General features: G+C 38.3%; 1 protein-coding gene across 10 annotated transcripts in view; it reads left to right on the forward strand.

Moving 5' to 3' along the window:
• The first annotated feature begins 4,448 nt into the window (after positions 1-4,448).
• The window catches only part of yrt (erythrocyte membrane protein band 4.1-like yurt), a 198,175-nt gene continuing 180,123 nt past the window's right edge, over positions 4,449-22,500 (forward strand). For 5 of the 10 annotated variants that reach the window (XM_067106921.1, XM_067106920.1, XM_067106922.1 and 2 more), the window contains exon 1: positions 4,514-4,832. In XM_067106921.1, the coding sequence (XP_066963022.1) occupies positions 4,677-4,832 (156 nt within the window). In that variant the 5' untranslated portion in view covers positions 4,514-4,676. Of the gene's footprint in view, positions 4,833-22,500 lie in introns of all 10 variants that reach the window. The other 5 variants (XM_067106919.1, XM_067106925.1, XM_067106926.1 and 2 more) reach the window with 4 other exon arrangements.

The following is a 22,500-nucleotide window of genomic DNA, read 5'->3' on the forward strand; positions in this document are numbered from 1 at the left end:
ATATATATATATATATATATATATATATATATATATAGAGAGAGAGAGAGAGAGAGAGAGAGAGAGAGAGAGAGAGAGAGAGAGAGAGAGAGACTCACACTCTTGCCTCCTGAGTGCTGAGGTTCCCTCCTTTTCCAATACCTCTTTCACTCCATGTATTCAGTCCTTCTAAAGTCTTCTTCTCCTCTTTCCTACTAACGCCCCTGAATTATCACTCTTTTTACCAGCCTACTATCGTCCATTTTTCGCCTACAAGTAAGCCATCTAAAAACACTGATCCATCCTTTCTTCTTCCCTAACCTTTGACCACTTCTTCAGTGTGGCTCTACATTTCTCATTGTTTCAAATATTTTCGTGTCTCGTATTCTACGAGAACAATTCATTTCTATGACTTCCATTTTACTCTTATTTGCATTCAGCATTCACAATTCGCTTTCAAAGACTGTTGGCTCAGCAGTCCCTTCCCTTCGTGCATTCACGCCTCGGTTTCAAAAGACACTAATTTCCTCCCAGTCTTTTGAGCTTCTCTCATCTTGCCATCATACGAAATATTTGCTCCTTCCACCTTCTGGCTTCCATTTCCTCTCAAAACCTTGTTCTCGTTTACTTACTCTAACCTTTTTTTTTTTTTCTTTAAAAAATTTTCAAACTCTTTTACTAGTCTCTGCAGTTTCTCTTCGCTACACCGATCAGTACTGTCATTATTAAACATTAGCTATTCCACATTCCATTCATGACCCATATTCTTATCCTACACCTTTCCATCTACATCTTCTGTCCTTTCTCTGGTGTCTTTCTTTTCTTCAGTTATATAGATACTGAACAGCCATGGAAACATAACTCACCCGTGTCTCAGCCCTATTTTACATTAACCGATCACTCTCCCTACTACAGATCATGAAACACGTTCTACTTCCATCAAAAACGCCTTTTTATCATTCTCATCAACTTATCATCTATATCATACATCCTCGGCACACTCCACATTCCCTTTCTCTCGACTTTATCAAAGTCCATTTATGCCACATCAGCTTTATCTATAAGCTTTTCATAAGTCCATTTACCTTTACCTTCAAGTCTTCCCACATATCTGTTTCATAGCAAACGCTTGATCCACTCACCCATGTCAGAATGCATATTGTTATATTCCTATCAATTCTTCTCTCATCTTTCTTACTTTTCTAATCAAAATCCTACCCTACATGTTCCCTGATGTACTGCGTAACATTAATCCAATAATTCTTGTAGTATATTCTGTCATCTTCACCTCTATACAAATAAACAAATATTCCTTTGGAAAATTTCCCTCATCCAAATGTACCTTAAACACACTGGTCAGTCACTCATTTATGCTCGACACATAGATATGCATTTATCAGTGAGCAAACTGATAATATCACTTTGAATGTCTTTGTCATTACCTTCTCCAGTTGTTTAGATACATTACCACAGCCCAGTAGCCTACCTTCCCTGTAGCCCCATCAACTTCTGTTGCCTTTCCATTCTTTAACTTCCTAATTGCCCTTTTTATGTTTCAACACCCTCCTCCACAACCACTCTCAAATTTACACAAACACTTTCCACTTTTGCATCATCCAGATCTGGTTGTCCTGTAATTTTCACATTCAAAAAATCTTTAAAATACTCATTGTATCTTACCTCAAGTTGGACTTCGTTCTTTTCAGACCACCTCTCTCTAATTTAATTTCTCCACACTCTCCCTTCCCTTTTTTATCGCATGCTTTTCGACTTGCAAGTGTAACTAAAATAATATATATTTTTCTTCAGTATAATTCTCTTTCTCCTATCTAACCTCTTACTGATTGTATTCTATCATCCTACCTCCCTAAAACAATAAATACATTTTGGTGACGATGACCCCATCCTGTAGTTTTTAATACTCTTACTCTTCACAGAATCTTCAAACTTGTGTTATTAGCCTAACCATTTATTTTTTATCCATGTTGTCCTCATATACTCTTCCCATTTCCACCCTGATAAACTCAGTTTCATAATTGCCTGTACAACTATACTTTCATGCCTTTGTCTCTAACTTAAACTTCTATCTATCTTGAACTGCAGTTGAGCCAGATAATGCACACTCTACTCACGATTGCATCCATCAGCTTGGTCTTCCATCTACTCTTTACTGAACCAAAAACGAACAAATTCTTTTTCTTAAAATTTCCTCGTTCCCAAGCAAGCTTACGGACATTTTTTTTCTGGAATCTACGTATTTCTAAAGATGAAGCCTCCTTCCAAACACACATCCCATCACGCTTTCCGGATCCCCACAAGACAGACCCAGGCAATCCTAAAAACACTTTCACTCATTCTTTTTCCATTCTGGCCCTTTCACGCACACACTAACACTTTTTCTCCAGCCATGCCCCAACATCACCCAGCAAACCTTGAACTGACTCACTCATGAGCATATCAAAGCATAATGTATGAGATAATCATGTTTTTATAGTTTTCCCTTTAATGCAGTTCTCTTTGCTGAAATTGAGATTAGTTGATGATTAATTCTTTGTGTTATTCTGGAATGATCATCAATGTTGCTAATTGCATTTAGTTATTTATTCTGTTTGAGCTGAATGTTTATAAGATAGATGTTAGTAAGATTTAATAATTTCTTATTTATGATTAAAAGCACGTTAGTAAGATTCTTAGAGGTTTGACGTAATCTGTGTATTCAAAATATTTCCAGACAGCATGAGCTGACCAGTATTAAGCCTACTTGTAGTACAGTAAGCATGTTCAGGAAGCATCGGGAATCGGAGCATCACAAATGGTGGCTAAAGAGGAAAAGGGACAGAGAGGCAGCTAACTCACACCTTTCCAGTCATTTTACAATGCGTCAAAAGTAAAGAAGACATTTTACTTTAATTACAAAAAAACTTATAACAATAAACCTCCTTGTAATACCATATGATAATAATTCTAAACATATTCCCCATTTGCTTAAGAATGTAGCATTTTAAGCAAAATGTAGCTTTTAAGAACAATAAACATGTACTTATAAAGAGCTCGCCCGACGATACTAAAGGATGTGTACTGTATACCGAATTCCATGTAAGTTTTGTCACAACCTTTACAGTGGGAAATTGAAACAACATTGGAAAAGAGAATAGAACAGCATACAAAAAATGTGAAAGATAGGCACGTGTGAATAATGGAATTGTTGTACTCGTACATTTTAGTGAAAGCAATCATACAATCAATTAGGCAGGGGCTAAAAAGATAGGTTATTTTAAAAATGCACTGGAAATTAATATCATTGAGCGTAGTTATACAAAAGAAAGTTATCGTAATAATATGAACATCCGTCAAAGCATGTATAAATTTGATCCTTTACTTTCAAAAGTGTTGCATGAGTGTTGTTCCCCTGACACCTGTCAGAGGTGGATTTTTAGTTTAAAACGGTTAGTATGTTTGTTCATAATGTCCCCCTAGCACGTATAGTGAGAATTTCTACCACTATGTATCCGTCCTTCGTCAATGGCTTTGAAATAAATTCGAAACTGGTCAGGTCCTACACTTAGCATGTTATTTCTCCACCTGTGTTTTTGAATAAGTCACACACACATATACACGCACACACACACACACACACACACACACACACACACACATATATATATATATATATATATATATGTATATGTATATATATATATATATATATATATATATATATATATATATATATATATATATATATGTATGTATGTATGTATGTATGTAATGAGACACTGTCTTTGTGCGTGTCTTTGCGACCGAAGTTGTGATATCCATTTGATTTGTTAGGTTCCCATCTGGTTTTTAAATAAGATGTTAAAGCAAAAGTAAAAATAATGATATCGTGCTTTCATGATGGAATTTCATATTAAACCACTGAAGTGCTAACTGGATAAGGAAGAAATTAAAATTAAAAAAAAATGAGAGAACTTTACTCACATACAGTACATAAGGACACATATTTCATTTTTAGGACTATAATACGGTCTTTATTCTAGTTGAATGATTAAGCTGATTACCTAGGTACCACTTCTCAGGTGGAATCGTCACTGGTAATGAGGATGTCATGTGATTCGCCTCTATCCATCTTCAACAAAGATGAGAATTTGTGGTTAGCGCAAACCTTGTCCTGATAGCTTCGTTTGAACGTACCGGCACGCACAAGTTTTGTTTTGGGAGAAAAGGTTGGCAGGTCTCATCAAACACAAACAATAACACACACACACACAGAGTGATAAAATCCATAACTAACCGGTCATTAACTTCATTTGATGATATATAAATGTACAGTAAATAGAAAAGTTGTTTATGGAAGCTGTTGAATGTGTTTATCTGTATTTAATGTTAATCTTTAACTTACCTGAGTGAGCTAGGTTGGTACGCCGCGCAGGTGGTGGATGCGCAAAGGTATCTGCGCATAGAAGATCGGAACACGAACTCGAGAGAGAGAGAGAGAGAGAGAGAGATACCAGTTAGTTGGTCGACGGGCTTCAGTTTCAAAGATGACGTTGTCGAGTTTGGACGTACACTGAATATTCTCGGGTGATTTTAGTGACTTTCTCAGCATCCGTCCATGTGTGATGCCTTTAATTTATCCCTATTATGTATATAAGTGAAAGCGCTCTGAGATAGCATTATTTATGAGATAAGTCGTCATGCTGAGGTTTTTCAGCAAACGAGTGGGGCGAAATGCCCAGAAATACAAGACTGTGGACGATGGGCGGTCGGGGAGCATTGTCGTCAAACCGAAGCATATTTTGCCCTGCAAGGTCATGCTCTTGGACGAAACTGACCTCTCCTTCGATATACCGGTGAGTGTTGCTATTCGCTCTCTTAGATTTGGCCGATTTGTTTACTTTTAAGAAATGGGATGCGCTCAGCCATCGGAGTGGGTGTACCCAGCCAGTCTATAATTTTTTTTCACTTGTTTTATGCTTCATATATCGCCTTCGTACTTGTCCTCGTTTATATAACTCTTAATTGAATATAGTTTACAGCGACTGCTATCGGTATCCATCTGTGGTTTACTCTGACTAAAACTTTTACACTATTTGGATGGCGAGTGTTGGGCCGGCCGCATTCAAGTCTCCTCGAAATTAAGGAATGTGCCGTACCATCCCTAAAGGCTTAAGCACCTGCTGATTTTTATTTTTTTTATATTTAATCTTTAAGTCGTGACAGTAATCTTGTATAGGCTTAGGGCGAAGGTAGCATGTACATCAAGGTCTTGTTTTGCAAGGTGTGGGCCTGTATACATGAAATCTTTATTTACTTACAAGTCTTACTTGAATTTTTAAAGGATAAAGGTAAACACTAATAGTCATTCGTGTAGGCAGGTTCGTTGTATCAAATCTCACACTGAGTCATTGGTTTGAATCCTAGGCCAAGGTTTACCTTGGTTTGTGTGTATAAGTTCTCAGATATTTGCCTCCTGTTAGCTAATAGCAGACCTCTCCAATTGCCTTGCCGTCGTGAAGTGTATTTTTATATGACTAGCGTTGAAGTATGTTATGATGGAGCCAAAATTTGAAGGCTGAATTATTAGTTATGAATTGTATGGAATTTTTATAGGCTAATTCAGTAAAAGATGACTGGTAGAACCCATCTTTTGTACTGTAACGATAGCATGAGAGCCAGGGTAGAGTCTATTTAAGTATTTTTTTTTTTACTGGCGTGAAAAGGATGCAGTTAAGGTTGCATAAGATTTTTCTTGCATCATCAGCCTAGTAACGGAAGTTACAGGGCTTATCATGTAAATTAACCTTCTAAAAAAATCCCCTATGACAGCGTCAGCCGTGACCGGTTGAGGCGTATTGGCTGCTTATTGAAGCAAGTATTTATTTTAAAGTATTTTTTTTCGACGTATAGCCTATCATGGTAAGAAGAAGCCGAAGTAACTATAATCCTTAACAGGATAAATAAAAAGGGGGGGGGGTCTCCACTTGGTGAGGAAGTATATCCTCCAAGAATAAACGGGAAATGCGAGAATTCTTGGCCTCTTAACATGGTTCAGCTCTTCATGTAATTTTTCTATTTTCCAAGTGAAGTTGCCACTTGTCTTTGTATGGTCCGTAATGACTTTATACCAGTTATTAAAATGTAGCCTAATTGCCGAATAAAAGGTGTCTGCCTGTTGAACCGAATGTAAGGCCCTTAGGAGACCTTCCAAGTATAGGACAAACTTATATTTTCTTTCAGGGTATCAGTAGGGATGGACCGACCGGGGGAGGTTGGAGCCGGTTACCCCCCAATGTTGATTTTGAGTTGGTAAAAAATGGACAGTAATTGTGTAAAATTGTATAGAAACTTTCCCCTCTAATGAATCCTCATGCGGTATTATTTATTCATCACTGAAATTAACTGTTTTTTTTTTCTTCCCCTTCCAGCTTGCCACTTTTCTTTTTTTCAGATTATTAAACTATAATCTTTATTTTCTTTGCATTATAAAATACTCTCGGGGAAAAATATTGTTGTATAAAAAATAAAAAATATATAATAAAAAGTTTGGTTTGTATATAGCCTGTAGGATATATATATATATATATATATATATATATATATATATATATATATATATATATATATTGTATCTAGTTCAACTTGGTAAAAATGACCAAGTCGATCAAAATTGTCTTTATCCCCCCTATCCCCAAGTCAGATGGTCCTCAAGCTATCCCTGGATATCAGCAGTTTCACAAAATTTCTTATTTTCTTTCTGGGTGTCAGCAGCTTTCCCGAATCCAATCCGGGTGTCAGCGCCCTCCCAGAGTATTTCATCTTCCATTTGGGTGTCAGCAGCTTTCCTGAATCTTTTGCCTTTAATCGAGGTTTCAGTTACTTCCCTTAGCCGTTCATCTCCCCTCTGGGTGCCAGCAGCTTCCATGAATCTTTTACAATCGTTTATCATCTGTCGGCGTCACTATCTTCCGTTTTGATGCCACACGTGTCCCTGAGTCTCGTATTTAGGAGCCTCCTTGAATCTCTACTTTTGCTTCTGAATGCCTAACAGTTTTCTTGAATATATTTTTTGTTGAGGTACCACGTTGTTACGTTGCCCTAGTTCAAAAGTCGTATTCACATGGGCTGGGTTTTTTGGTAGGCCTACTTGGTGTTTTACTGTAAAGTCAACAAAGCTGGACTGCTTAAAGAGCAGTTCACATCAGGAAATGGCCAGCTTTCTATAGAAATATAAGTAGTTTTGTTTCCATGAAGGAATTAAATTAGTGAATGAATGTGCTACTTACGAGAAAATGACTAGTACTGCATAACACAAGGCCTCATGTGGTTTACTGAGGTATGGACAGTAAATTTAGTTTGCAAGCATTCCTCAAACGGTTGGCAAGCTGTTTGGAATCACTGTACCCTTTTTGCCATTTTCGTCTAGTTTTCTCCTCGCACAGGCGTAAATGCATTCTGTTATGCGAAAGCTGTTTTGCGAGGTAATACCTTGTTCGTTGTGGGCCCAAGTGTCCACACATTTTGAATAATAAAAGGCTGAGGGTGCTCGAGAATTGAGAATTTCGTGATTGTGATTATATAGCGTGCGACCATTGTTTTGCGATATTTAATTTTACTCTTGGGATACGGTTTAGCTATGGTATTTTCTAGGCACAACGACAAGTCATATTGATCATAATGCCGATTTTGTTATTAACGTTATTCATTGCTAGTACAAAGCTTGAAAATGCATAAGTTGGTTAAGTTCGTAACTTTAGTGAAAGTGACTCTGTGCTTGAAGCTCGTTTCTTCCATATAGGCTATAACATTTATCTATCATCTCGGTTGACAAACCTAGACGATGGTGGCATACTCATGCGAACATGCACTTCACATTGCCCCTAGTGGAAACTGCCAGACAATTCGTTGGCTATTTTGTATGAAAACGCTCAAATTAATATGTTCACAATATAAGACACCAAAAACTGAAATTTGTACCTCGTTGTCAGGTTGTCAGTACTCTGTTATAATTCAGTTGCAAGTTTTATCTGGTGCTATGTTGTTTCCAATAAGTTATTCTGAATCCTAATGTAGCTAATGTTTATATCCAGTGCACTGGGCTCATCCAGGTTCTTTATGCTGCGATTTGCTGTGTGTTTGTGTTAATTTTTGAGGTCCCATGTTACCAGTGGTTCCAGTCTCTTCTCACGCAGAAAGAGACCGGAGTTTCAACTACTTTTGGGTCGTTTCTTGAAGAATCCATTGTAAATCTGTTAAACAAAGCCAAAATCAGGTGGCCGATAGTTAGTCTACTGTGGTAGGTCGCAGCCAAGGGCATGGGAATTTCAACCTTGTCCCAGAACAATTGTTGGAACAACCTTCCGTAAGGAGAAAAAAGAAGTGTTACATTTATATTTGAGTGGGAAGTTCTGTTTAATAAAATAAAATAGAACAACACAGATAAATGTACCACGTTGTAATTTCGAGATGAGGTCGATATAGCCTGTATAGGCTATGTGTGTGAGTATATGCCCTTATGTTTGATGGTATAAAATACAGATGTCTGGGAATCTAATACATCCTCATGCCTGTAGCAATGACCTTGAGGACGGCGACAAAGGATGCGTCTCTCCGTGTTCTTAAATTGGGGCTTTGGGATTCCGGCCATTATGATGGACGGCCGACCGTGCAGGATTCTCCCACGTGTTCTTGCGCGTCCGCAAGCATCGCGGTGATTGTTCAAAAGGATTAATGTTTAGAGGCTTTTATTTTTTTCTTCTTGCTTGTTTATTGTGTGGAATTCACCGAGGTGTTAGGTGGACATCCGTAGCTTGATCTAAGTTGCGTTTTTCTGGCCAGGCTCTTGGTCCCGGCAGTTTGTACGGGGCGGGAGTAAGGAAAAATGCCCAGTGCTGATGGTTCTACGATGAACTTTTATTACTAAGGACGGTAATAGTAGTAAGAACGGTCAAAGTTAGCACTAATGCTCTCTTGATTTTTGTGTAGGCTGCAGTACTTGAATATCGTTTGTTGCATAACGTCGCAGGTTGTCCAGTGTGAATATGGCATAAGGTACTGAATATGTTAGCGAGATGAGAAAAACCGTAATAGACACGTTGCTCGGCAGTAATATTGTATAGTGGCCAGCATGTAGTTAACGGCAGCGACATTTAAAGCCAGCGTTATTGGATACTCCATTGTTTTTCTATATGCGAACGATTGGCTCTGCTCTGTCCCATTTTAGTTGAGAGGCCCTCGGGTTTACTTTACTGACATCAACGGTTTCCATGTTCGTCCGTAACTGTTGATAATGACATTAATGACAGTGCAAGACCGCACGTTGGGTGAGTAGCCGATAATTATTGGAAACCAAAACCTTACATGTAGGCAGGAACCTCCATAATATTACTCCAGGTTCCACATCGTGTACACACTCTACAACTTAACGAGAATTATTCCTCCCGTTGAAGAACCATAACCATGAAGTTAATAGGCACAGCCATCACATTGAGGGCTTCTGATCAGCCAAGACTAGAATGGAAAAATTATTATTATTTTATGCTTGCCAGTGATGTTGATTGGGTTTTGACTTGGTTCTAGTATCAAGCCGTCAGCTGCTATAGGTAATTTTGTCTACTGCTCCTTTTTTTTTCCTTATTTATATACACATTTGAATATATTGAACTTCATGTGTGGGATATAGACTACATGTACAGTATGTATTGGTTTGATAATAAATAAAGTTGAGAAATATAAGAAAAAGAAACAGGCAGGAGAATAAAGAGCTTATGAGTGTGAGAAAAGCCGATGGCCATGATGATGATGATGGAAGCGTTGTCATGGTGACTGATATGGGATGCCAATAATGACATACCTCTCCTTGGGGGTTCTCTCTCTCTCTCTCTCTCTCTCTCTCTCTCTCTCTCTCTCTCTCTCTCTCTCTCTCTCTCTCTACTTATATATATGTATAGTTTTGTATGTGGTCTGTAACGTATTTGAATCTGTAGGGCTGTTTTTGTTTGGTAAGGTCTTTCCGTCACCAACAGCGGGGAAAACGAACTGATGTTACTGCTGCTGCAGCCCTAAACACATTACCCGTTGTTTAAGTTTGCAGTACTAATGATTTTAGTCGTAATAGTGTAAGATTTTCCCATGTAGATTTTATATGGGTCTCGTATTAATTTGTTAATTTCTCGGAATGCCGTCAATGCACATGCATGCATAGGTTAACCTAACCTATATATATATATATATATATATATATATATATATATATATATATATATATATATATATATATATATATTAACTTTATCACATACACAATTGTTCTGTGCATTAGTAGAATTACTAAAAGGACCTCATTCAAACTGGATTGTACGGATACTTGATAATGTGGACTGTTTGTCCAAGAAAGCTTGTAACTTTTTCTGAATAAAAACTCCATTAGATACCATCCAGTTTGAATGAGGTCCTTTTAGTAATATATATATATATATATATATATATATATATATATATATATATATATATATAAATTTGTGTGTGTATCTGTTTATGTATGTATGCATTGTTTATAAGATTATACAAAATGTATGGGGACATGTTGTAAAGGAAAAAGTTAGGATGATTAATGAACCTTAGAAGGTGATAGTGAGGAAGGAGCACTGACAGCGTGGACGTTCTGGGTTGTTAAATTCATGAATTTTGTCTCTGCCCTCGTTTATAAATTATTTGTTGTTGCATATTGAACATTCTACGAATTAAGTAAATAATACCAAGCTTGCTTCTCAGGCACAGGTGTTAGCGATATTTTGTAAATGAATCATGATTATCGTTCGAACAGCAATGGCCTTTTTCAGTGGCTTCATTAGATTAGGGCCCTTATGTAAAAATAAGAAATATAATGAGTCACTGTGAATTCTGATGGTTTCACTGTAATTCTGATGGTAGGAACGTAACAGTAATTAGCCTATACTCGCTAGTTACAAGAGTAAAGAAGCAATTAAAAAGTAATGAGATGCATTCTTTCGTTTTAGCCACCCACCGTCGGCCGTCATCTGCCAGACTTCGAAGCGTCGACACATGCTTCGCATGGACATGCATTCCTTCACATGCACGCTGTTCAGTGCTGAAAAGATGTTAGTTATTACGGGTTGGGTGAAAGAGTGTGAACAGAAGGAATTGCAATTTTTGTTATTTTGCTTTGACCTTATTGTACAGTGGTGCTTATGAAGAATTTTCGTCCTGCGTATTGTGAAAAATTTAAAGCTCTATCGTATTAATTTGTTAGTATTGCTGTTGTTGCCGCGAGTGTTACTCTCTTGTGAGGGCGTCCCCATTTCATGGGTTATTGTAGTCCGCTTTCTGTTGTTTTTCTTTTACACTAGATTTTTCCCATAGGCTTGATGACAGTTTCCCCTTTTAAGAGTTATAGTTTTTATCGTAATCTATGTGAAGGCAAGTTTCTCCATCTTTCTGCCATTGGTGGAACCGAAGCACTGCCCTTCTATCCATCTTTCAAGTATCTTTAATAGGTCGTGGATTGCACGGTATTTTTACCTTTGCTCTTTATTTATATAATTTTTTTCCTTGTTGATAATCATGAGTATTATAGATTTAAAATGATATATTAGTTTTTAGCAACTAGATTCATTAGATATCTGTCCAATTATAGTTAAGTAATAATATCAACTGCTAGCTTTGTTAATGTCCTTCGTGGTTTCAAAGGTGTTGCAGTTTTCTCTACAATTACACCAATGGTCATTAGGGTTTTATTTATTTTTGGGGTGTTCCATGAGATTGTATATATCATACTAGCCTGATTAGAATCATAACGTAGTTTGAGAAAGAGAGACGCCAGGTGTTAAAACGATGCCAATGATGGTGAAAATGATGATAATGGTTTGAAAGAGAAAGGGAGGGAGAAAGACCAGGTGGGTTATAATTCTTAATTCCCCCTCCCCATCTCTGAACCATTGAAAAGGGGTATGGGGTGGAGAGGCGGCCAGGACTCTGCAACAAGAGGAGCTTTGTATTATTTGGGGAGGGGGGGAAGGGTGAGGAGGGTTGTGGACGGTATTAAAGGGTTAGATCCTCACACACACACACACACACACACTCGCGTTTCGCGCGCCCCAACTCCTTTTCACCAAGGACCTTGCTTTTCACTATCTCAGTGCCCGAATAGTACTTTGGCCCTCTCCATGCAGGCCGACCTTCCCGAGATGTCTAAACTTCCTTCTGCTTAATCCACTTTGGGATAAAAGTATTTGATTAAACGCATATGCTGTTGACTTCCTGTTTAGGGTTTTTCTTTATTGCTTGTTTTCTTTTGTTTTTTATTGTTAATGCTCTGTATTATGCTTGTTTTTCTGTATAGTATATGTGTCTTCCTCTGTACTAAAATGGCATAATATAATGACAATGGTTTTTCTTTTTGTTAAGCAATATCATTACTCGAAGTCATGAAAGTAACAAGTAAGATTTAGGGTGAATCAGCAGATTGTTTACCCCGCCAGTAATTGTTTGTTTACATTAGGAATTGTTCAAAGTCAGGCTCGGTCCGACTGCGTTGATGGGACGGTGTGAGTAGGTTGCACTCCTCATGGACCTGCGGTTTAATATCTTTTGCTTTAGACTAAGCTAGAAGCTCTTTGTATGTAGCCTAAATGTTTAATGCTTTGTAATTTTTTCTCACTCTTTACTTTTTTTTATCTACTTTTAATTTTGGTTTATTTGTTTTTACGTATATTTCATTTTAATAATAACATTGGCAAAATACCCGAGACGCGTGTTGCATGTCAGTTTTTAGTACTGACATTATTTGTTATATAAAATGTATCCAAAGTCTGTTTTTCATTAGACCAGAAGTTTTTCACATCAGCGTGTATACCAAGACTGCCTGATTTTAGCATATTTTTGAAAATAATGCTGCTTGTGTTCATTTCTTTCAATTGTTAGGATATTTTCCATGTAGCGTGTTTGGCACAGTTAACCATATACATTCCTTTTTGACAATCCGCAGTGTTGAGGATGATGCACACCAATTGCACTGCAGTAAAAGTTATGTGAAACTTGATCATGGCATTAATCCGTTTCTTATTGAAATCGTTTATCCGACTAAGAGGCAACGAACAACATTCTGCAGTAATGGCTTTGTTTACGCAACAACCATGAACACGTCAGATAAATGACCACCTTGTAACACAAGCTTGTATGTTACGTTCGGTTTCAAGTGTTACATACACACTATACCTACTTTGGTTAATGGTCGAAAGGGAGTCGTAGGTGTAGGGTGCATAACCAGGGTGGTGGGTCCTGGGGGTTACGAGGCATGTGTCGGGGGCAAGCCCAAGGGGGACAGAGGTGGCACTCACACACACGCCACCTTTAAACAGTCCCGTCTTTATGAAGCCTTGACGTGTATATTAGCTGCTTTAATAGCTTTGGGCCACTTTGTAACTTCAATCATCAGATTGGATGTCTGAGAGGATTGCAGTTTCATCTTTCTTGATAGATACTCAACCCTTAGTAGTCTCTCTCTCTCTCTCGTTAATTCTTATTGCAAGTAGTGTCCTCTGTTAAACGCAATAGTAATAATAGTATCATCTGTCATTCACGTTTACAGATTGACCTTTGGTTGCGTGGGTTGCAGTGATATAGGCCTAATTAAGTTTATCACTTAATCGTTCCCGTAGTGGGTAGTGGCGTAAGTGCGCCTCACTTGGTTCACTGTAGGCATTACCATGGTGTTTTTAGCATTCCTTCGGCCCCTGGCTTCCCTCAGTTTTTAGTCTTTCACTTTACCACCATTATTGCTTCCTTTCTTTAGTATTTGCTGTCCAGCCTCACTGTTTACTTCTTAGGGCAACTGTGGGGTTTTCTCCCCTCTTCATCTTTAGATCATTATACCTCATACCTTTATTTTCTGTATTCTCTGTCTTGATTTCCAACTACTCCAACTCCCTCTTTTTACTTTCATAAGCGCTGAATGCCCCCTTTGCTTGGCTTGACAACCTGAATTTCATAGGTAAGGATTGTAATTGTACGCTTCTTTAGTTCAAAAATAGGATTACATTGTCATTTGCAACAGGCTGTTACCTTTGATCGTGTTTGTCGTGAGATCCTCGTTTTTAAACCTAGGTCAATGGAAGTTGGGGAGTTTTTTTTCATAGTTTTGCTAAATTTTAACTAATAAATGGGAAAGTTTTTTATGGCCACTGCATTGATTGTAAGACTGTAGTCTCGAGTGTTCATCAGGGTAGCGTTCTTGACCCATTAGCATTTAAATTTTATTCTCACGATATGTGGATTTGCCTTCAAAGCTTGGTGTTTATGCAGATGATGCGTTATTTGATATGCATTTATTTCACCGGATTATAGATCTAAACAAATGCAGCCTAGTTAAAATTGGTGCTTGACGAAAGTTATGAGAAGTTTAACCATAAGAAAATAAAGTATCGTATGCTTGTTATTATGTTTACGGTATTTATTTAATGCCCCCCCCCGTTACTACCATCTAAAACTTTTAGTTAACAATGTTCCATAAATACGTTAAATACGTTCAACTTATTTAGAATTCAACATTATTTAGAATTCTAGATATATCATCCTATGATTGTAAATTTATATATATATATATATATATATATATATATATATATATATATATATATGTGTGTGTGTGTGTGTGTGTGTGTGTATGTACATACATACATATGTATATGTATATATATATATATATATATATATATATATATATATATATATATATATATATATATATATATATATATATATATATAAATTTACACACACTGAGAAAGTGCTTCACACTTCCTGGAAACCTGTTTCTTTTATATAAGTGATTTGTATAATTATTCTGCCATTTTTCGAACACTTTTCCAGTTTGATGTTTAGCAGCTTTTTAGTTTTTCTTAGTTCTGATCGTCCTTTCCATACTGTACCATTACTTGATGTGCAGTTAATTTCTTAAGTTTTGCCTTTTCTTTTATGGGATTCAAAACCACACACTTCTAGACGTTTTACGATAGCTTTTACCAGAATTGTGGAATCTTCATAGTCGTGTAGTTGATTCTTCGGAATTTCCGAAGTACTAAACTTGGTGATTTTTCGTATCTGTGTTGAGCAGGCTTTTGTTAGTATGCTTTCTTAATGTATTTGTTTTTATTCTGTTTATGTTTTTTATTGTAATGAATTATGTGCAGTATTGTAATTCGTGTTTATTTCTCTTATTCGGTACGGCACTTACGGTACTTTTTCCAATTTGGGTAACCTACCCTATCGAACCCTATGGCTTGTAGCAATTAGCCTTTCAAAATTGGTACTTCTGTACTGATAGAGTGGCTGATTAGTAGTGCCATTTTGGTACAGTTCACGGTTACGTATGTTAATTCCGTGGTTCGTCCTGGCCCTCTGCTCATCAGAGCATCCAGCATTTATTTACTGCATAGGCTTGGCGCGCTTGCTGGGGTTCAGGAAAATTGGTCGTTCACATAGCAGCCTCATCCCCCAAAAGAATTGCTGAGAAGCTGGAAGGCTGCACACTTTTGCTGCTACCTGGCGGATGGGAGAAAAGCATGTTTTACTATCTTAAGTTTTTATAGTTTTTTTTTTCACGTGGATGTTGCGGCGTCGTTGCAATGCTAAGAACCATAAATCTTGTTCACAAAGTAGATAATATATGTGGTTTGTTCTGAGTGGTCATAAGCCTTATTTGTTTGATTGTGAAGTCCCTAGCTTTGGAACTTGTTGCGACCTTTCTAGGCTTGATATAGGCCTATCAGCTGTTAGGTTTGTGTGTGGTCTGTTGAACATACAGGCCTAATATGATGTGAGGCCTATAATAGTCGTGTTGGTGGCGTGCTTATCAGAGAACACGATTTGAAAATGCTTTTACTTCCGTAAGTTTGGGCCTATGCTTGAAATCATTTTCTAGTTCGTATCTTTCTGTGTAGCCTATGCATGATGTCATATTTAGATAATGGCCCATTTTGGGAAAGTCTAGTCCTATGTCGTTAAATCTTATCATTCTGCTCTGAATATCAATCACGCGAGAATGTTAGTGAATGACACAGGAGTGGTTTAGCTGATATAGCCTAGACCAATTTCACTGAAAAATAAGGTAACGGGATTGACTGGGTTCTTCATTGTAGGCTTAAAGACTATTCATAATAGGCCTAAACATTTGCTGAGGTTTTGTGGTCCATGTTTTGAAGTAGCGCCATGATCGATGCTTTAAAAGCCTCCAGTCTGGCACCCCCTCCCCCCCACCACCACCACCACGCAGAACGGTTTTGTGAGCTAACGTCATAATTTTTTTTTTCAGTGTAGGAAGTGATTATTATTAATATTATTATTATTATTCGAGCCTGTAAAGTAGTCGGTAGCAGTAGCAACCCCATTGTGTGGATGGGATGAGATGATGCACAGGGGTGATAACTGAACGAAGTTCAAAGCCGACGTTCTTGTGAAATATAAAAGTATTAGTACATAAAATAATACAATTACAATAGATACATTCTGATACACATTCTTATTTGCCGTTGGTGTAATTAAATTTCTTTACGTACATTTTGCTGTATAATTTTTAGACTTGATAAATGTAAATAATCTTCATTAGCACTGTTGCCTGGTAGCCTCGAAATTAAATCTTATTTGGCTTCACTAAGGTCAAGTCATATTCTGGCTTGGTCATATCCTTTACTGCATCTCCAGATGAGCCTTAACGAAAAGTAGGGAAGGAAAAGAAAGGAGGAATTACCTTTTACTAAGGCATATTTATCATTGGTAACATTGTTTATCCATTGATTGAGTTTTTGTAATTACCTGGTGGCAGATGATAAACCCTGACTTTCATGGATGATGCGGTGGTCAAAAAGAAGTTAATGGTCCAATTATGACTAGGCTAGTGCTGATTGCTGAAGCCCGGGTGTCAGTGAGAGATCATTGGATCCATGAATGATTTGATGGTTCAAGAAGTTTTGGGTCCTGTGTTATTATAAGTCCGGGATTGAATGACAGGTCTTGGGTTTCACAAAAGAGTTGATGGGTAAAGTTCGGGGACCAAGGAGTTAAATGCTTGGATTGATGATAGATGATGTGTTCCACGAAGACATAAATTGTCAAAGAAGTTTAAGAACCCCGTCGTTAAAGTCCGGGAACAGATGAGAGATGGGTTCCGTGAAGAAGTTGACAGTTTAAGAAGTTGGGAGTCCCATCGTTAAAATTCGGGAGTCACGGGTACCATGGAGTTGATGGTCTAACAAGTTTTTAGGCCCCAGCTTAAAAGTCCGGGAGACGATGAGAACTCATGTGCTTGGAAGAGCTGATGGTCTAACAAGTTTTTAGACCCCAGCTACAAAGTCCAGGAGACTATCATTGAGAACTCTTGTGCTTGGAAGAGCTGATGGTCTAACAAGTTTTTAGACCCCAGCTTCAAAGTCCCAGGAGACGATGAGAACTCTTGTGCATGTAAGAGTTGATGGTCTAACAAGTTTTTAGGTCCCAGCTTCAAAGTCAGGGAGATGATGAGAACTCTTGCTTGGAAGTTTTTGGACCCCAGCTACAAAGTCCAGGAGACGATGAGAACTCTTGTGCTTGGAAGAGCTGATGGTCTAACAAGTTTTTAGACCCCAGCTTCAAAGTCCAGGAGACGATGAGAACTCTTGTGCTTGGAAGAACTGATGGTCTAACAAGTTTTTAGACCCCAGCTTCAAAGTCCAGGAAACAAAGAAAACTCTTGTGCTTGGAAGAGCTGATGGTCTAACAAGTTTTTAGACCCCAGCTTCAAAGTCCAGGAGACATGAGAACTCACGGGGCTTGTAAGAGTTGATGGTCTAACAAGTTTTAGGCCCCAGCTTCAAAGTCCAGAAGACGATGAGAACTCATGTGCTAGAAGTTTTCAGACCCCAGCTACAAAGTCCAGGAGATGATGAGAACTCTTGTGCTTGGAAGATGGTCTAACAAGTGATCTTCAAAGTCCAGTCTAACAAGTTTTTAGACCCCAGCTTCAAAGTCCAGGAAACAAAGAAAACTCTTGTGCTTGGAAGAGCTGATGGTCTAACAAGTTTTTAGACCCCAGCTTCAAAGTCCAGGAGACGATGAGAACTCACGGGCTTGTAAGAGCTGATGGTCTAACAAGTTTTTAGGCCCCAGCTTCAAAGTCAGGGAGACGATGAGAACTCTTGCTTGGAAGTTTTTATACCCCAGCTACAAAGTCCAGGAGACGATGAGAACTCTTGTGCTTGTAAGAATTGATGGTCTAACAAGTTTGTAGGCCCCAGCTTCAAAGTCCGGGAGGCGATGAGAACTCGTGCTTGGAAGTTTTTAGACCCCAACTACAAAGTCCAGGAGACAAAGAGAACTCTTGTGCTTGGAAGAGCTGATGGTCTAACAAGTTTTTAGACCCCAGCTTCAAAGTCCAGGAGACGATGAGAACTCACGGGCTTGTAAGAGTTGATGGTCTAACAAGTTTTTAGGCCCCAGCTTCAAAGTCCAGAAGACGATGAGAACTCATGTGCTAGAAGTTTTCAGACCCCAGCTACAAAGTCCAGGAGATGATGAGAACTCTTGTGCTTGGAAGAGCTGATGGTCTAACAAGTTTTTAGACCCCATCTTCAAAGTCCAGGAGACAGTGAGAACTCACGGGGTTGTAAGAGTTGATGGTCTAACAAGTTTTTAGGCCCCAGCTTCAAAGTCTGGGAGACGATGAGAACTCATGTGCTTGGAAGAGCTGATGGTCTGACAAGTTTTTATACCCCAGCTACAAAGTCCAGGAGACGATGAGAACTCTTGTGCTTGTAAGAGCTGATGGTCTAACAAGTTTTTAGACCCCAGCTTCAAAGTCCAGGAGACGGTGAGAACTCGCGGGCTTGTAAGAGTTGATGGTCTAACAAGCTTCTAGGCCCCAGCTTCAAAGTCCGAAGGACAATGAGAGTTCTTGGAGCTGGAAGAGTTGATGGTCCAACAAGTTTTTATGCCCAACCTCAAAAGTCCGAGGGACGATGAGTGCTCATTGAGTTGGAAGAATTGGTGGTCTAACAAGTTTATTTAGTCCCCAGCTTCAAAGTCCGGGAGACGATGAGAGCTCATGGAGTTGGAATAGCTGATGGTCCAACAAGTTTGGGGGCTCCGGTGTTCAAGTGTTTGATTCAACGAGAGAATATGACTCCCATGAGCTTTGCAGTCAGGGTCGATGGGAAATCGTGGGTGTCATAACTGGGTCGAAGGTCTGAAAGTCATAGGGGCGCTAACGTTAATCTCCTATTCTCTACATTTCGGGTGAATCCCCTATTTTCGCTTGAAGATTTTTTATGAGCAGGAGTTCGTCTGGTCGGTGATAAGGTCTATGCATAAATGACTGCAAGTTCTACTGTACTGTATTTGTTCGTTCGTCAGGCTTCACTTGTTTTGCGCGTCCGTGTTATCCCCATATGCATTTCTTAAATAAGCGTTACACATTTTTTTCCTTTTGTTGTTCATAATAGATTTCAATCTATGACGTGCGTACAAGTTATTATTAGGCTATAGGCTATTTGCCGTATGATACAGTAATTCAGGTGTACAAGAATGATGAAGAATTGACATATACACAATAGTAAGAAAAAAAAAAATACATGAAATGCTTAACTAACAAGTACTGCTGAGAATTATTTGGGGTAAGACTTTTCGGACAAATATACATGAGCTTTTAGAGCAGTGTTGCAGGTTCCCTAGAGAAAGCACGAACGTACTGTAGGTGGTACAGATAAGAACTTGTTGCCAGGTTTTGGTTTACGGGTCGGGTTAAGGAGCAAAGTAAATCTGTAAAAATAAACTTCGAGCCTTTTTTTAAACAAAGTTCTGTAGAATTTCTTTCAAGAAAATATTACAAAACCGGGTAACAATTGCAAATCCATTATGCTATTTCTGTTTTTTCTTGGGTACACATGAATAGAATTGCACGTGTTTAAAGTATGCGACTAAAAAAAAAACCACGACATATGAGGAACCTCTTACCTCTTACGAATTCAAGATTTAATTTAATTTCTCGTAACAGGAAGAAGAATAATAGAATTACTTGCGAATTTAAGAAATTTCAGAACTTTTTCGCGCAGAAGGAAAGGGGTCCCGATATTGCAAATGGAGAGAGAGAGAGAGAGAGAGAGAGAGAGAGAGAGAGAGAGAGAGAGAGAGAGAGGACGCTGCCGGAAAGGGTTGAGTGACTGAGTGTCGTCATTCCCGCGACCTCTTGGCCTTGCAACTTCTTGCAAGTTTCCCAGTCACCCCTCCGGGTGCTCCGTCCTATTTGGATTTTGTCCTCCTCTCTCTCTCTCTCTCTCTCTCTCTCTCTCTCTCTCTCTCTCTATATATATATATATATATATATATATATATATATATATATATATATATATATATATATATATATATATGTGTGTGTGTGTGTGTGTGTGTGTGTATGGTCTCCATGCCTCAATGGTTACAAACAAGACATACTGAGATCGATTTATCGGAAGTAAAGCAAGATGGAATAAGGTTAGTCTTGTGTTTAATGACAGGGTCCGTATCCTGAGATATCTGGTAAGTTTTTATAGGGATAGGTAGTGGATTAGACACTTAGTAGTTATTCGACTATAGTGGGTTACAGTTATGGGCAAAAAGGACATTGGGCATTCAGTCATATCTTTAGAACCACTCTTTCGTGTAAAAAGGCACATTATAGGCTGTACATATATATATATATGTGTGTGTGTCTGTGCCTGTGTTTATGCTGCGTTGTGTTTGCGTGCCGGCCTTTTATTATACTAACACAATTGTTGTTATTGCTTTGGTTTTTATTTATGTTTAATTTCCCTGATTGTCCTTTTGTTTAACGAGCCGGTGGTGCGTCGTGGTTGGCTTGTGCGCTTAACCTGCCGTGATGTCCTAGTTGTCGAAATTTGGTTTTAATAAGGGTCATTATGTAGGGCGTCTCTTTTGTTCTGGTTAATGATTATTTATGATGTAATGAGGATTACGGCATTGCCCGGTAGCTGGTGGTAGGCCGTCGGTTATATCTGTAGGGGGTTATTGTATAAATGCACGAAATAAATGCTAATAACATACTTATCGTAAATAATTAATTTTTTTTCAGAAGCAGTTGAAATTAAATTTTCTCTGCTCTCTTATTTTTCTAATTTAACCTTCCTTCCATGTGTTTTTCTGAAAATTTTCTTGAATCTCCTTTGACTGCCTAGTTTTGGCTGTAGAGTCACCAGTCCTGTTGGCCCCTACGTTGAAGAAGAAAATGAGGCCTACCGAGTTTTTCAGATGTCTGTATTAAACTGTGCATACGAAGATCCGTGGCTTCTTTCATTGAATTCGTGTGTAATAAGCTTTCATGTAACATAGGGACTCGAGATGTTTTTCTTCCATTGAGTTTGAGTTCTTCCATTGAGTTGATGTTTACTAAACTCACATCAACGATGTCAGTAAATGTGAATTATGAACGTAACGGGAGCACGATCTGAGGTAACAAGGATCGCCCTGTCCGTAATCGGGATGATATTCATGAAGGCTATGACTCCATCGATGGTCAGGTCCTTCGCTTTCACTTTGTTTCACTTTGTTTGGTTTTATGTACAGCCCTTTCTGGCGGGCCCATGTGCGTTTTCAAAATAAGGTGCTTCTTATATTTTATAATCGTCTTTCAGTGTTTTCTCGTCAGTATCGTAGCTCCTGCAGAATAGGAGAGTCTTTAGTTCCTTTTTAAGTTTGCATTCTTGCGACGCTAATTCATATCATTCATGTAATACATGCTGTGTATCCATCTCCCAAAACTCTTTCGAATGGTCGACGAGAGATCTCTCGATGCCTTAGTGCAGGTTGACTCGACGCTGTCACCATCGGCTACTTGATCTTCCGACCTCACATTGGCCTGTAGGGCAGTTGGGTGGGCTGTTTGACTTGGGCTGACTGCACCGACCTCGATAGCAGCCATCACCTGTGATACTTTCCTTGTTGATGCTTGTCGTACCTTGCTCTCATGCTGTTTATTCAGAAACATAATTGGAGTCTTTTTATTTTTTCATATGAAAGTGTTTGTTTGTAGTGCCGGTATTTATAATTTCATTTGTGCGAGGCAGTGTATTCACAATCTGAGATGCTAATCATCATATTTTTCCGTAGGGTGCTGTTTATCCGTAGGCTTTTATTCATAATTGTCATCACATTTTTTGTAGGCTATGTGAAACTATTTCGGGGTTAATATTAATGTATTCTTATTTATTGTACAGATTTCTTGTAATATCGTCATGCTATTTATTCATATGTTTCACAATTAGCCTAGATGTTTTCTTGCAGGCTGAACCTCTTTATTCGTAATTGTCGTCAAATCATTTATTTTATATGAAGGCTGGCTGGGCGAGAAGATCATTGTCGAGCTTTTATGAGATGATAAATTCAGTTATTATTTTGAGCTTCCCAAGGATAGAATGCTCACGTTTGAAAACCGAATAACAGCAAAAAAAAAAAATTAGTTCAGATTCAGATAATGAA

Source organism: Macrobrachium rosenbergii, chromosome 7 (assembly GCF_040412425.1).
Source record: "Macrobrachium rosenbergii isolate ZJJX-2024 chromosome 7, ASM4041242v1, whole genome shotgun sequence".
Lineage (NCBI taxonomy): Eukaryota > Metazoa > Arthropoda > Malacostraca > Decapoda > Palaemonidae > Macrobrachium > Macrobrachium rosenbergii.